Source organism: Fulmarus glacialis, unplaced genomic scaffold (genome assembly GCF_000690835.1).
Source record: "Fulmarus glacialis isolate BGI_N327 unplaced genomic scaffold, ASM69083v1 scaffold40111, whole genome shotgun sequence".
Lineage (NCBI taxonomy): Eukaryota > Metazoa > Chordata > Aves > Procellariiformes > Procellariidae > Fulmarus > Fulmarus glacialis.
The window spans coordinates 43,809-60,774 of NW_009191641.1; the positions used below are offsets into that span (position 1 = coordinate 43,809).

Genomic DNA, 16,966 nt, shown 5'->3' on the forward strand with positions numbered 1-16,966 from the left:
CCAGCCAGTCTGGCCAGGGTCAGGCCCCCCCAGACAACTGAGCCCTTGTGCAGCCCCGCCGGCAGGATGGGTCCTGACCTTTCTGCATGGCTGACGTTGCCCATCTCCGTTCCTCAGTGCACAGCACCTTTGAAAGGCAAGAGCTTGCCTTCGGCTACCTTGTTTGCATGGCAACGCATATGAATCCTTCAACTCACACTATTATCTAGCGGTGGTGCTGGAGCCTGAGGTCTGAATACTGCACTCCATCCTAGTGAGCTTTGTCTGGGAGAGGGATTCAGGCTTCTGCTCTGCCTCAAGCTCCACAACAGAACCGCACTTGCCACAGGGTGTTACATGTACAGACAGTGAGGTGTACTGATAATTGGTTATTCTCTCCCACCAGCCCTACCCACTTACCAGAATAAAACGGACTAGGTAGGTACCTACTACCGTGGATTCCTCTGGTGTCCAGTGGTGCCTCAGAGTGCCCACCAGCTTCAAGGGGGCAGACAAGCAAAGCAAACCAGACAGAAGAAACCACACACATATCTAAAGAGCTGTTCAGATACCGATTCTTTTCCAGAATCTAAACCCTTAATTATTCCTGTGAGTAGGGTATTCTTCTCTTCCTGCTAGCAGAGCTTTGCTCTCCCTTTCACTCCAACTCCAGCAGGAGCAGCTGTTCAGGTCCCCATCTGGCACTTCCCCTTGCCCAGTGACTGGCTCAGAGCACATGAGGATGCTCTGTGGGGAGATGAAGTAACTGACTTCAATCTCTCTTGGCAAAAACCAACGGCACGCTGCCGTGCTCCTTCTTACACTCCCAAATCCCCTCTTCTTCCTCCCCCACTAACCAGTTTGATTTTTTTTCTCATGGTCCTATTTGGGCCAAGTTCCTGCTTCATTCACATAACTTACTGATTTGGCACGTTCCTTTCCAACCCTGTCTTGCTAAATACAAAAAGTGACGCGAGGAAATGCTGTTCTCTTCAGCTACCTTATTAAGTTTTTCACTTGATATGAATGCAATCAATAGCGCCTTCCTGGAAAAAGCTTCAACGAAAGGAGCAATTAATTTGCTACCACTTGCCAAGGCTAATGTACCTTAGACACGCTGGCCTTAAACTATTGGGTGAGTTTGGCAGAACATGATTCCCATACTGCTAAAAGACAAAAACAGATTTGGCATTGGATCAGCAACCCAAATGGTAACAAGAATCTCCCTCTGAATGGCTTCAAAAGCTGTATCGGCTGTTCCTAACGTCAGCACTATATATATGTACATCGCATATACATTGTATGATATATTGACACAAGGCTCAGCCCTGGCTATGCAGAGCACTGTGCAGGCTGGTTAGGGCACATACACTACCTGAGGCGCTCAAGTCCAGCTCCACGGAGGGTACAGGCCTTTCAGGCTGCCCTTCACAGTGCTTTTTCTGAGGCACAGCTCTACTGAGGTGTGAATCTCTGTTCCTACACATCTAAGAGAACTGGGCATTGCCCTTGCTGGTTCCTGAGCTCACAGGATTTTTCCACGATTTAGAAGGCTCCCAGAAGTTTTCCTTAAGCTTTGCAGTCAGAGTACAGGGTTCTCCAGACCCCTCTCCCTGTTACAAATGTACTTGATGTAGGTCACAACACCCTCCATAAGCATGCCGTGGTGGTATATGGCAGCAACACGGCAGGCTGTGTCAATATGCTGAGGGCCCAGGGTGCCTATGTTGCTGCAGCTGGAGCATGCCTCATCAATAAAGTGCGAAGCTTCCATGGTATTAAATCTTAGAAAATGACACTGATTGCAGGAGGAATCTCCTCATGCCAGACTCCAGCACTTCTCCTTTGAGGACCCTCTGTTATTGTAACGCAACAGCAATAATAGAGCCTGCCAGAAACCCCCTTCAGAAACAATGGCCTGAAGAAAAATGACAGGCAGCTGGCAAGATATGGGCATTGAGCTGCAGGCAGCTGCTGCTGGCAGAGAAATACAGACATGTGAGCTCCCGAAGAGAAAGGCAAACTTACCACAGTGTCCAGTGAAAGGACGTGTAAGGAGTAGGCTAGGAGTCTGAGGGAAGAGGCAAATGAAAGGCCGGAGCAGCAACCAGCTATCACAGTGATTAGAGATCATTAGGAGATCAGCCTATCTCTTTTGAAAACCTTTATAATTCCATCCCAGCATAAAAGCCCGGACTGACGGCCCTTGTGACACAGAGAACCAGAGGCTGGGCACAGGCAAGACCCTCTTATTAACATGCCTTACACCCTGGTCAGTGGGGACTTCACTTCAGATACGTGGGGGAATTTAACCCCATTGCTGCTGCTTCGGGGAGCCTGAGGCTTACCAGGGCCAGTCCCCTAGACGATTTTGTCACACAGGCACCTGTCTACTAAGAACAGATCAGAGAAAAAACATCCATGAGTCAGCAAATGACTTTCACTTGCTACAAGCTGGATCTGAACTACTGACCTAGACACAAATGGCTCCATGCCCTAATCCCAACCCCTCAAGCCATCTATTCCCCCTATCATACCATCCTGTTGACAGAAGACACATTAAGCACTGCCAGAAGGTGACTGAAAAAAAAATAAAAGGCTTTTTCCTTTTTATGGCAACCTCTGTAGCTGTACAGCTATTCAAACATTTGGCTGGCTACTTATAATCCATTATAACCCATTTTTTATGATATTCTCTTTGAAACTGTATTCCCATTGCCCAGGTGGAAAACTTAATTTGCACTATAGCAGTAGAACTTCCTGCTAAAGACAAACTCCACCAAAAAACTTCTTTAGGTTTCTTTCTCCTGAAAGGTAACATGGCACAGGGCAGGGGATGGAGCACTAGCTGCCCATGGACAAGTGAGGGAAAATGCAATGTCTGTACAGGAATGGAGAACATCTGTTTCCTTCTGTTGTCTGTCCTCCCTCTGCAAGGATGTTGTGCTGCACAAGTGAAAACAGTTCAATGTAAAAGACTGTAGTAAAATCTTGAACGACCTTCTTCTAATATGTCAACAAGAGTTTTTTGCCATCTATTTCAGTGCAGCCAGGATTTTCTCTAAAAGGAAAAGATGCTAAAGTTTTGGGTCACTTTGTGCAGTGAGAATGCAAATTACTGTAACTTGCATTATGGTTCTAATAAGCTCCTGTAATGACATTAAAGGCAAATGCTTTATAATGCTGCCTTCAGAAATGAGGTAATGCAAATTTAGGAAGAAATCCAGCCCGTTCTCCCCCTCCCTGCCACGTTACCAGTGTTTGTTGAGTCTGATTTTACCCAAGGGTGGCCAGAGGTTTTAATGAGTTACTCTCATGGGTCTGCCTTGCTATTTAACATGACAGAATTGCAAATCATATCGATAAAAAATCTGCTAAGCTGTTTTGAACTGCTCATGGAATGGGACCCTGCTGTGCTACTTGAGAACAATCATTTTGCCCAGCTCCTCCCCCTCAGGATCCAGTTATGGATTTGGCCTAACGTTACATCCCCCAGGTCACTAGCCACGTTATTTTAATTTAATTTAAGGAAGGCTACAAATAGGTCAGAAGAAACTAAGGGAATTAGCTGTTCAAATCAAAATGAAAATCAATGGGGAGCCATATTCTCATAGTCTTTGGAAGCTCTCTCCTAGTCCTTACACATAAGCCCCCTAGCTTTTGAATCAGTTTTCTGAATATCTCTGAATCTTCTTAAAGCGATGTCATCTTTCAGATGATGTAATCTGTGGCCAGTAACAGACCTGAGAAGATGCATTCCCTCCATTCTAAAACTCCTACGTAATACAGAAATTCAAGGGAAAAAAAGGACGGCATTCAGGAAAGTTTTCAAGTTTTCATTGATGTAATAGTTCGAAAATTACCAAATTGTCCTTTCCTTAAGGTTTCAGCTGCCAAAATGGAAAACTATAAATCTGAAAAAATCCTCTCATGATAATCTTATCATTGTGATATATACCAAAATCAGTTAGTTACTTTCCTTCCCATCATAATGCCTCACACAGATTCTGAAATCAAAATATTTTGGTTATCTAAATCTGTGTGCTATTTGGAAACCAATTTAGAGGAGTAGGATTTTACTGTTGTCCCAGTAAATGTTCCTTCTTCGTAAGTCAAAATAGTTTGATCTTAAATATAGGTTACTGCATCCTGGCACCAAACACAGGGGTAGATGCTGTGCATAAAGTAGGGAAAGCTCAGCAAACTGCTCTTAGGAAAAAAAACATTCAATCAATTTTGCCTCTGAAAACCTAAAGGGGTTTTTTTTTGTTTAACACTCACAATCTGAACTGCATTGGTTCATTTTGATTTGGTATATGGGTTACTTGGTATTATTCTGCTTTTGTTCTTTCTGCTGGGTGACCTTGGGATAACATTTGTAGGATGTTAATGTTCAGAGTCTGCTTTCTCTGAACAGTTTCTCAGAGACAACAGTGTGAAGGCCCAACTCCCTGACTCTGTGAGCGACAATGTGCCTCCATGTTCACAAGGTCAAGAACCACAGACCAACCCAGATACCCTGAAGAGCTGTTGGAGTGGTTCAAAGGGTGAGATGATGAGAACTTCCCCGGATATGACCAAGGCATGAATGGAGTACCCATGTTCGTTCTAACCCTGGCAGTACAGCTCCAGACACAGACCACGCCAGCCCTCCTGGATCTCTGCTCATGGACTTGGTAACTACCAGACACTTAAGTTTATAATATGATATTCAGGCAAGCTAGGCTCGAGCCAGTGCGAGTATGCCTTCTTACATTGCAATCAAGCTTCCTGCTGCAGGGTAGATATGGCAAACACTTCAAAAAGACTCTTTTTACATTCTGCCCTACTGGTAAATTCATTCGTTGGACACTCATGAAAAATGGATAATGCAAATGAAACTGCTACATTTGGAATTAAGCTTATTTTCGTACTCCAGTGAACATGAGTGCATTAGATTGTTTTTCTTTTTTTTTTTCTTTTCGCTTTTCTTTAGGGTGTTTGCCCAGCTGTAGTCACCAAAGCACTTGTTTCAGATCTGGGGGAGGATGTCAGAGTAGTCCACTGCTGAGCCAGAATGGTGCAGGCACTTCAAACCACTGGCTCTCGAGCCCACAGACTCATGACTAGCATTGATCTGGAACTGAGTGGCTGGCTGTTTTACAGCATTGCAGCCTTAGAGAAGGCTGCTCCCTCCTCATTGCAGGGTGAGTGATAAATTCATGCAGAGCATGGACAATTGCAGGGGAAGAAACGGAGAGGCTCACTGTGAACTCAGGAAGTGACCACTTATCCCTGGTACTCACTCAGAGTTACACTAATGCACAGATGTAATGTTCATCTAGGAGGCAGAGTAAGTAGATCAACATCTTTGTGTATACTGGATCCCCCTCTCCTCCTCATACAGTCTCAGCACTAGTTATAAGCAAGGAGCTAAGTCTCCCATGGCAGCAGTGATTGCTCCATCAAAAGTCACTCCATAAGCTCAGTACAGGTGAGTGGGGATGCTCTATCCAGACACAAGGCGGCACGCGCCCTCTCTGACTAGTCCATCCACCTCTGTTAACTCTGCCTCAGACTGTCCTACACAGATTCCTACAGTTCGCATGCATACTCTTCTCCAGCGGACCAGCATGCCCTACTCACAAGTCTTTTTTAGTTTACTGGTCATATGCAAAGAGCCTATGAGAGAAGGAAGCTACATAGCAGAGGAGACATAGAGTGGGATAGTGGGGGAGCAAAGGAGAACAGAAGACTTCAGGAACCCCCTCTCCCAACAGTCCTCCTTCTTCTTTAACTCTGCACAGCAACCTGCCCCTTGCGTACACCCAGAGTAAGTCTAGTCCAACACTGCTCCGTCCTACAGGAATTAACACTTCCAGATCAGCACTGCTGATCTGTGCAGTGAGAAAAGATGAACGTGAACTTTCAGAGATGGATGATCTGTAGGCAATTCAGAGTAAGAGGAAGAAAGAACTGTCAGTGTGGTTCCAGGAAGCACAATTGTTTACTCCCATGCAAAGATGAAGAAGAACTTCTCTTCCCCGTCTCCTTGTTGCTTTGTAGCATGCACTGCACCAATGACAAGGGATCGCCCCTTCTCTCTACCTCCCTCCCCCATTCAAGAAAGTGGAAAACCTGCTAGCATCATACCCTCTCTGGGAAACTGCTGCTTGGGTCGAGCCCTGTTTGAAAAAAAGACTATCATGTTTGCTCTGCTGGGCTCTGCAATGCATAACAGTGTCTGCATTGCAGTCTCAAACTGCAATCCAACACCATCTGTCCCTTCCACTTGCAGCATTGCATCACCCCAGGGAGTCTGTTCTTCAGGAGGGATCCAGAGAGCGCCTGGCTGTGCTGTCCCCCAGTACCCATGACAGCCAGCAAAAGGGCAAAATGCCCCACTGATTTGTATTATGAGATTGAAACTAGAAATGGCTGCTCAGTGAAACTGTATGAGAAGCAAGGCAGGGAAAGGGCACTGATTTGTTTTCATTTCATTATTTTTTAAAACAAATTCAGTACAATCAACAGCAAATATACTTAAATCCTCTTCAACCACCTTATGGAAAGGAAGTCAAGGAGCTGAGACAAGCAAGCGTGGAGTTCTGCAGTACTGTGGCTACATGTAAATCTGTATGAAGGAGCTACTTTAACAATAGCCTAAGCCACCAGCTCACCTTTCCTGAGTGTTCTCGGATTAGAGGACAGGGAAGCAATGCAACCAAGGGACAAGACAACAGTCCTGGAGATATTTCATTGCACTGCTCAGTCTCTGACTTACTGAGTCACGCCGGGAAAGACACTTCTGCTTTATCTATCTCCATCTCCCTATGCACTTCCTGCCTGCCTGTGCTATGAAACAAATTAACCTAGTAGTGAATTCTTCAGGGCTGGAGCTGTCTCTCCCTATACAACTGTACAGCAGCTTGCACAATATCATCCCAAACTTCAGCAAGGCATTACTGCGAAGTATTCACAAATTATAACACCACAAAGGTGAAGCCTGAAATTTGTAAAGAATGCACCAGTGCTCTCCCTCTGAGTCTGTGATGCTGGGAGGAGGAAACGGTTCAGCTCTATCATGAATTAGTGTTCTGACAGCTCAGTGCAATCTAGCCATGACTTGCATGGCTACTTTCCTTTCACATTCCCAGGAGCACACTCTGCATTAGATCATGCTCTGCATCAGGCTCTGCTCCAAAGCAGAAGAGAAAGTATGGGGAGGAAGATGAAATTGCCTTGACGAGCTTTCCTTGTCCTGAAAATATGCTCCTGACATGTAGAGAAACCTGCAGGGAGCTTTCTCTCTCCTTTGGAGAGCATGGAGACAGGACAAAACCCCTAATTTGCAAGCTACTTGTAAGGTTGTGGCTTCACTCACATTACGCCTGACAACTCACCCTGTATATTGGAAGTCCCCCAGGAACAGCACAGGGTTCAGGGGCAGTGGGGTTCTTGCTTTTCACCAGACTTTTATGTCTTTAAATAGACCCTATTTGTCTGCAGATCACTCTTCTTTCCTCTTCCTCTTAACATAGTGTCAGAGAATTTACAAAGCAATAAGGTTATAAATACATCACCAAGCCATTTATTCAAGAGATAAGCATGTAAAAGAAGAAGATGCTTGGGTAAACAAATGCTACAGGTTCTGCAAATCAGCTGCCTCTAAACCTTTCCTCTGAGCTGTTTCTGGATCTTTTGGGGCTCTGAGAGGGCAAGACCACGCTGCCTGGCTAACTGCTCCACTCACAGGCAGCTCTATAACTACACACTTCCTGCAGGGGGTCCACTTGTACTTACTCTCCTCCCAGCCCACACATCATCTCCACAGATTATATCTATTATGATCATGAAGCAGATAGGACAGTCTCAAGCGACTAAATAACAATGTGCTGAAGGCCGTCTCAGGAACCTGCTAAAAGCAAAGCGTTAGACTCCAGACACAATTCTTTAGCATTCACACTGGCATAAAGTAGGAGAATGGGCATTCAAAGAAAGCACTTTTGTGTAATACCAGCATAAGTGGAGAAAAGGTATAGGATGCAAATGCATCACAGCCTCTGCTCACCTCCTCCCACTGATGAATATAGCGGATGAGCCGGGAGAGCCGCAGAAGCCGCAGGAGGCTGAGGATCTTAGTGAAGCGCACGATGCGCAGTGCCCGGGCTGTCTTGTACACCTCAGAATCAATGCGGGTTTCAACAATTAGGAAGATATAGTCCACAGGGATGGAGGAGATAAAATCCACCACAAACCAGCTCTTCAGGTACTTCATCTTGATCCTCTGTGGGTCTAGGATGATCTCTGTGTTGTCCTCCACCACAATGCCTGTTCGGAAGTTGAGGACAAGGTCGATGAGGAAGAACGTGTCCGAAACCACATTGAAGACAATCCATGGGGTAGTGTTTTCATCCTTGAAGAAAGTGATGCCCACAGGGATGATGATCAGGTTCCCTACCATCAGGAGCAGCATGGTCAAATCCCAATAAAACCTGGACAGCAAGACAGAGACATGTGAGATCAGCCGTAGAGTGGGAGATCAGGGAGCCCAGGTCAACAGAACTAATGTGCTTTATACATCTCTACTATCATTCATTCTGCATGCTCTGCTAGTCTGCCTGATGTACTCAGAGTGCACAAGCTGCTAATTAAGTACTTAGTATCACAGGAACTCTCATCTTCTGGCTTAGAGGGTTCAGAAAGGAATTGAGTACACGGCTGGACATGCCCACTTGAAAACTTCAGCTGGGACTTCAGAGCCACCTAAGAAGAGACTGATATACTTGCAGTTACTACAATGACTGTTAGGTAAAGAGAGAGCGAGAACAAGTATTTGGAAGGCCTCAGAGTTTGTATGCCAACAAAGCCATTTGGGGTTAAAATCATCAGGCTTGCTCCTACTGCCTGATCCTTCTTTAGAAGTAGCTAGCACTGAGACCATTGGGATCAGGATGGAACTGGAGACCGTGCTGTGATCTACAGTGTTCAGTTTAGATTTCTTGCTGATCCAAGCTTACGCTGAGCCTGGACTTTAGGAGTTACTCTATACTCTATAGACTCCTGTGTTGTACAGAAATAATCAATAAAGCTTGGAGTCACGTGCACGTGCCTGGAAATATCTATTTCATTTCTAAAGTAAGCAACGACAACATTTAACTACGGTTCCACGAAGCACAGCCTCCAAAAAGCTTATGTTCACTTTAGCGGCAAGTCAGTATTATCCAGGAGGCCTTACAAGAACATTCATTTTTGGTTTTGAAGGCACACACAGTCTGAATATAGTTCCTAATTTATTTGTTTGGGATTTTTTTAAGTTTCTCCCCAGGTATTAATGTAAAAGATACACAGTCACACAACGGTGCCACAACTTACCCAGAGTGAGGACACAGTGAGGACTAAAAACTTTCCTGGGTCTCATACTTTGTTGAGGAGTCTCACAAAGGAGTCTCACTGCCCAACACAGTAGTGTGCTCCAGACTCCTCCAAATGTTTCACATATAGAGATGTCAATGTATTGTGGTTTCACATTGCCAAGTTTTCGTCAGCTCCACATTGTATACTACAGGGTGGCTACTATAATATTGTGAGGTATCATAACTAACTTTTATTAGGATGCAGTTGTCACAGCAAATGAGCAAAGTACACAGACCAAACTGATTATCAGGTTTAGTTGCTTAAACCTGAAGATGCAACATTCAGAAAGCTGCAGTGGCTCTTCCAGTCAGTCACACAAATTAGCATAGTGTTTATATTATTATTAATCTCTTGAGTACCAAATAAGCCTCATTTCCTAGACCATAAAAAAGGCAAGAGCAAGTTAACACAAGGGAGAGGATTGAGCCTTCCTTTAAACCAATCATCTCAATAGCAGTGAAGTCAACAGATTTACAATGATGTAACAAAGGAAACTGTTGGGTTTGCTGAAGAAGGACACGCACATGCTGCTTCTCTCTCTGTCTGACAGATTACAGTCAAAATCACTGAAATGTTTTAGGAGAAATAGATTTCCCTTAAAGATCCTCAAAATCTAGCTTTGGCAAGAGCTGTCCAGCTTAAGCCTGGGCCTTGGACCAGACTGAGCTGCTGCAGAACAGTATCACTATAGTGAGGCCACTACACCGATTTGCTAAACTCTCAGCAAGAATATGCCTTAAAAGCCTTCTGTGTATAGATTCTCTCTCCCTGTTAAGAACATAACACTTTAAAGCACCTAAAAGCATATTTAAGATTCCAGCTATTACACATGTACAGACAAGGTCACAAACCAGCAGCACACCAGCAATTCTCAGAAACATTCAGCAGAGGCTGACGGGAACTGACTTCAGTATGAGCAAAGTTATCCACTAAGGAGGTTTCTAAAAATGTCATCAACTATCTCTTTCTTGCTCTCAAGGTGCCATGCCCCTGCAGGCAAGGTAGCATGCAATCCTTCACTTAGTATAAAGGTACAGTTGGTGCTGGTAGACACTCAGCAATGAGATTTGTCCATATGCTTCTAAGAGCAAGGCCATGTCACACAGTAATATGCATTAATACTGTATAAATCCATGTTGCAGTCTTCCTTACTAAGGGCCTGAGATGATGCTTTCCTAGTCAATTAATCTCGATAATCGCACAATAGCAGGAAGTCTGGAAGCAGTGTGTATATTATTACCAAAAATAAATAACCTCCCAGCCATCTTTAATTTGCCTTAGGGGATACAGAAGGAGATACGCACAAAGAAAATTATTTTTCCCAAGTTTCAAATCAATGGCATGAGACAGACATGGCCAGACATGCAGAGATGTAAAGGTAAGTGGCGTTCTTCAGAGATCTTTGGATTTTTGTGCCTCTTATTTTTATGCTTTCAATACTTAGTGGCAACTGGGGACAATGACAACAGTGGCTAGGATGGCTCACAGTTTAAGTAAGATGTTTTACACACACAGAACCCCAGTAAAATCCTTCCTGCCTGACTGTAGCACTTCCTGCTGCCCCAGTCTCTTAGAGTCAAGCATGGTCATACCATGGTCAGCTGTCCTGTATCCTGATTTACAGCATTTCTTGCTATTCCAGTTCTAAGATCTTCAAACTCACTTCACACACGCTGTCCAGTCCCAGTCTGCTATTACTGCTGAACTGTCCACAGAGAATCATGGTTTGCAACGTGGGCAAGCAAAGATGTGCTAAAATTCATTGCCATGTGTTTCTTAAACCACAGCTCTCCTCAAGGGTGTACTAGTGACTCAAGATTATTGTCACAGGCTCCCCTCAGTTCTGACCTTTAAAGCCATCACTTATAAAACACAGAAGGTAAACTTTTGTATCCAACGCACCCCTGCTAACAAAAGGGTATCCGAGGTGTCAGGGAGGAGATAACCTTTGGACTCTACGAAGGAGGCAGAAAAAGCTGAAAACCAGCAAGAATTTGGTCTGCACACCAATTCCAGCACAGGAAATTCACCTGCCTTTACAATGTAAACTTCCTAGAAGTTAAAATTTAACTATTAAGATTATCTGTTAACCATTAAGATGTGCTTCTGCACATTTTAATTTTACCCACATATGAAGTAACTGCTCAGGGTGGCATCACTGGTTTTAGACTGAATAGACTCTCAGGGCCCACAACACCTCAGAGGTCTAATATCATCCATGTGTCATTTTGTATTTACACTGAGGAACACCTCTTCACTCCCTGTAAATTATTGGCCAGAATGACTAACAGTGCACGTGATGTATGTAGGGGCAAGTACCAGCTATTAATAACCCATGTTTTCTGTATTTCTGTTGTTCCTTTCACCCAGGGATTCCACAGAGTTGACAGTGATGAAATTGGCTCCGCTGCACCCATGAGAGGCAGATAAAGTTATTATCCCCGTCTTGCAGATAGAGAAGCCGCATGGCAAAATTAAGAGAATGGGATTTGTCCACGGAAGTCTGAAGCTAAATAAGGGTTAGGACCTGAATTTGATTCTGGAGTCTAATGAGATCTGAAGCTACTCATATGACTTGAAAAAGAGTTTAACAGAGATGCATCTCATGGACATCTTCCTCTGATATCCTGTCTTCTTCTCACTTCGCTTTCTGTTTTCAAAAGCCTACATAAAAAATTAATAAATATGAATGTATTGTTTTATTATAGTTGACTCAGTGCGACTGAACAGCTCACAGCACACGGAACAGCCAGCACTATATAAACCAGATGCCTTGTTCAAACATACTTGTTTTTTATACTACATCCTACTCTATGCACGCTTCTTAGATCTGAAAGTCACAGTTTAACATGCACTGCTACCTCTGATCTTTTAATTCCTAATATATTATTTAGTTGTAACAGAATGTGTCTGAGAATTAGTGCGGCAAATACACTTCACGAATATATGCTCTTTAAGCACAGTTTGTGTCACTCAGTTGATTTGGTAGTACGTACACTTTGTAGCTATTAGTTTGTGGGTTTTGATCAGAAAGTTACATCATCTTTCTATTCTGTGGAGTGCATAATGTAACAGCAGGCTAGGAATATTGCTTTCGGATGTCATTTTTTTAATTAAATAAACCTTGATTTTTCAAAACTATTCCATGATGCAGTGTAACCAATTCTAGTGCACGAGCTCAGGAAGGATTGTGACTAACTGGAGAGAAAATAGTGAATTGCAGAGGTCAGCATCACTGTGTCAGCATGGCATTCAAAACCTGCCCCTGAGCGGGGCACATTTGTGGCCTTAACTTCTGGTCTTGCTCTGTAGTGTTTGCACTGTCAAGAGAAAACAGACTTGAGCAACCTCACCTCTAAATTAACAAAGCTTTTTGGATGTTTTCAGCTTCTGCTGAAAGGCAGCCAACCCTGGGTTGAACTGAGGCGCTGCCTGAAACTGCACAGAAAGGAAGCAAAAATAAAAATGCATCTAACTGAAAATGCCAGGGAGCCAGGATATTCTCACCAGCAATGGAATTTAGCTCAGACACCGAGGCCAACCTTCCTAACCTTACAAGAACAGATCTTTAATGCTTTGATAAAACCAAAACCAAAGACAAATCCCATTGCTCTACCAAGCCCAGGCAGGAGCACTGGCTCGGTGCTGACTCAAGAAACAGAGTGCCACCTACTGAATCACAAATGACATCTCCATCCTCTGCTTTGCATGGGGAGGAATTGCTACGTTATTCCTTTAAAGAGCCGATGAAAACCTGCCCTTTTCTCTAGAGTGGCAGCTCCCTTCTCCCCCTCTGGATTGCATATTGAATTAGACACTGCTGTGCTCACCAGCAACTATCCTGACAGGAAAGAGGTCGCGCTTTAATTCCCAGGACTACTAGTCGGGCTAGAAATAGAAATCATCTTTCGTAAAGAGCATTAGCACATGTCAGTGTGGCTGCAGCAACAACGGTGGGAAGAAAGTTTACTCCAGAAAGCAGCCATTCACATCTGAACACAGAGGACAGAGAAAGAGAAAAAGCAGGAAGAGATCCTTCCCTGTCTTTGGAAGCATTACTTCTCCCAGATGTGAGTAGGCGTATTTCTACTGGGGAGTTACAAACTTTGCATTATTCACAGAGATAATAGGAGGAACATGGTGATTCACTGCTCCTAAACACACTAAAGGACACTTAACCAGCTACTGAGTCCAAGAATTCACTTGCTAGAAGAATTAATTTATTTATAGGGAGTTATTCAAATACTTGTGCACTTGAAAACCTCTTTGAAATGAATACCCACCAAAAAAAGAGTCAAATGACTTACAAAAATATTCTGCGTGCTATATAATGGGAAATTATTAGGGGGACCTAGCCAAAGAATAAGACAAACAGTTTTAATTCCTTCTGACCTATCTATGCAAATAATATGTATCCTCCGCCACCCTGAATAAAACCCCTGACAGCACTGATAATTAGCCATGCATTACGACAGCACAAGGAAAAGAGCTCTGCTCTGTCCCAGCCTCCCAGCCTCCTCTAGAATTCCCTGGCTGCCTGCTTCAGCAGTGCTGGCTGCTTCTCATTCAGCCGTGGTTGTCCCTGTCTGTTACAGAACATGGGCTGCACCAAATTCAACTTCACTGCCAGCTGTTGCTGTGTGAATACATAGAAAATAAACAGTGGAGACACACCCAGGGCTGATGGTTAAGGGGTACACTCCGATTACCTGCACCTATGGGTCTAAGGAAGATATTCCAACTATCTCCTCATGACGACAGTAAGGAGTCAGGACTGGGAGCCCTGTACAGGTGGTAGTCTGAACTATTCATCTTTCTTCTGAACTTAGATGCCATAGTCATCATGACGCCTAGGCTGGGTATCAGAGTAAGTGGTATCAGCGAGTTACTAAGATGGGATACAATTCTGCATGTGATTAACTTTCCCATCAGGAGCAAAAGGACTATTAGCTAGTGATGAATTTTAAGTGCCTACATAAGCAGGTGTATGATTAGGATATCTCACAATACAGCGTCCACTACAAACGAGGTGTATGCCTTGGAGCACTTTGCATCTAGATTTCTTAAAACTCATGTGTTGTCTTTGACAAAATTTTCATTGAATTCAAATGTCAGTTTTACTTGAGGCAAGATATTTTCCAAGGTCTGTATTTAGCCTTTGACTTAGATTATCTCCAATCTACATAATTGCTCACCTAATCCCCTCTGAACAGTGCAGAATTCCATACCGTGTTTCGAGTTTAACACATATGCTCATACTATTACCTTAAAATAATTACACGGATTTTGGTGAGTGGAAAATTAAGAAAGCTATTGCTTATGTAATACTTTAAAATGGCATTTGCAGTCCAAGCAAGGTAGCATGTTAGCTTTTAATTGCTTCTTTATCATCAATTTTTAAATCTAACACTATATTATTAAACAATAACCAACACCCTGCATTTTTCAAAGTAATGTCCATACATTAATTAAATCCCAACACACATAATTAAGAAGGTGTTATCATCCTATATTACAAATAGATAGACTATGAGATACTAAAGATTTAAGTAACTTATTCAGAGGTAGAACTACTATCCAGAAAATATGGTTGCCTAGTTTCAGAAGAGGTTTCCAGTCATGTTATATACTGTAATTTGATCAGTAGCAGCAAAGGGGAAATTTCCTTTCCTTTCCATTGTAAAAATATAAATATACACATTATTTAGCGATATTTTTATTCTAGCTATAATACTTGACAATTTGCAAACAACATGTTTGAGGCATCGATGCATTTAACCAATCATAACATAGTACATTGTGAATTATGCCCTTTCTTTAACTTACAAAACGCAACGCATTATATCAATATGAGTTAGCTTAAATTATTAGTTCTTTGATAGTACCTACAATACACCCACTCTACTGTCAGGCTTCTTAAAGAGATGAAGATTTTTACAGGGGAATTCAAAAGAATTGAGGACTAGTAAAGCAGATCTTACATCGAGGGTAATCTACCAAGGAACGTGTTTGTCTGAACTATGAAACAGCTCAATGCTCTGAATAAACACGGTGTTTGGTAGCTGTTGGCACAGCCCCTGCTGCCAGTGCGGTCAGAGCAGACCACAGACAGCACTGCAGTGGGCAGCCTCCTCAGACAAGCCCAGGCTTTTATTGCCATGACTATAAAAGCCTCGGACCTTGCACTTCCCACTGGCTCTGGTCAAAAACTGCAAAATGTAACGTGAGCTCATTACCAGGGGAGTTACCTTTTTCATCAAGTATTAGCTAAGGAGAAATGGCAAAGCCTTCGCCTCTTGTGGGCTCTGGCCTCTGCAGGAAGGGAGAACATGCCACATGCCCGGACCTCCAGGGAAATCTCCCCTCTGGGGCTCTTCTGGATAGCTGGGACACTGAGCGTTGCCCATGGGAGCTGCTAGAGGAGCCACCAAGAAACTGGTGGTGATTGTCCTTCACAAAAATTAGATTTATCAAGATAGAGACATTTCTATGGCCTCCATCTAGTCAGTTTAAAACTGACTTTGTGAATCAGCCAAGGCAGACAGTCCTGATATTCTGCGACTTTGTTGGAACGACTTCATTGTGTTTCCTGTTTTTCTGTCTCAGAAAACCCAAGCACTTTGTATTATCTTTGTGCTGAAGTGCACCAGTCATGAACAAAAACCACATTAAGTAAAGTATTGTTCAAGCTTGTAAAAAAAAAAGGAACTTTATCCCAAAAAGCTGCTTGACACCCCTTCTCATAAGTATATTTAACTTTCACTCAGACAGGGAGGCTGATGATAGAATTTGAGTGACTTGCCTAGGACAACAGCACTCTAACTACTAGATAGTGCTATCTTTCACTCAAGTTCCTCCAAATGCCATACAGTGTACGTGAACTACACAGCAAGTGGTATCACTAAGCTCAGTTTCATGGAGACTGAGCAAACCTTGCAGGGTGTCATTTCATTACAGTCTGAGGCATGTCAGGACAGAAGAGTTCACAGAAGCTACAGCGCTGCTGCCTGGCTTGCACGTGTCCTGGGATAATGAGAGTTCCGGACATCTAATCTGTAAAGTCAATGTCTACCACCTAACCCTGCAGTGTGCTTAATAGAAAGCGCATAAGCATTTTCAAGAGTTTTATGTGCAATCTGCCATTCGATAAATGCAAATGTATTGGAACACTTAGACCTAGTCCTTGGTCCGCAGACATATTGTATCACAAAGAAACAATATGCTCCTGCACTTCATTTCCAATAATGCTGAAACATTCACAACAATAAGAAAAGTCATGGTGGATTCTGCATGAAGTAGTCAATTGACCACTCTCCTCAACTCCTGCTGCCTTCCTGCCTGCAGATATCATCCTAACAAATTAAACCGTATCTTAAATCTATACTTAGAACCCAATCTTCCCAGAGAGGTAAAAATAAATAAGATTTCATTTCCCCCCTTTGGGGAACGCACACACAGAAACAGAGACAGCCACAAGAGACTTCGTTTGTTCCGGTTCTAAATTTGGAGTATAGAGGCCAATAGAGCACACATCCCATTTCCGACTAAAACCAGCATTAGTAATATTTTCTCACTTGCTTGGATGCAGCTA

General features: G+C 43.3%; 1 protein-coding gene across 1 annotated transcript in view; it reads right to left on the reverse strand.

The window, feature by feature from the left end:
* The window catches only part of LOC104083328 (potassium/sodium hyperpolarization-activated cyclic nucleotide-gated channel 4-like), a gene marked incomplete at its 3' end in the record, with an annotated part of 71,816 nt that overhangs the window by 33,091 nt on the left and 21,759 nt on the right, over positions 1-16,966 (reverse strand). Inside the window, exon 4 of the mRNA XM_009586774.1 lies at positions 8,030-8,453. Within this exon, the coding sequence (XP_009585069.1) occupies positions 8,030-8,453 (424 nt within the window). The remainder of the gene's footprint in view (positions 1-8,029; positions 8,454-16,966) is intronic.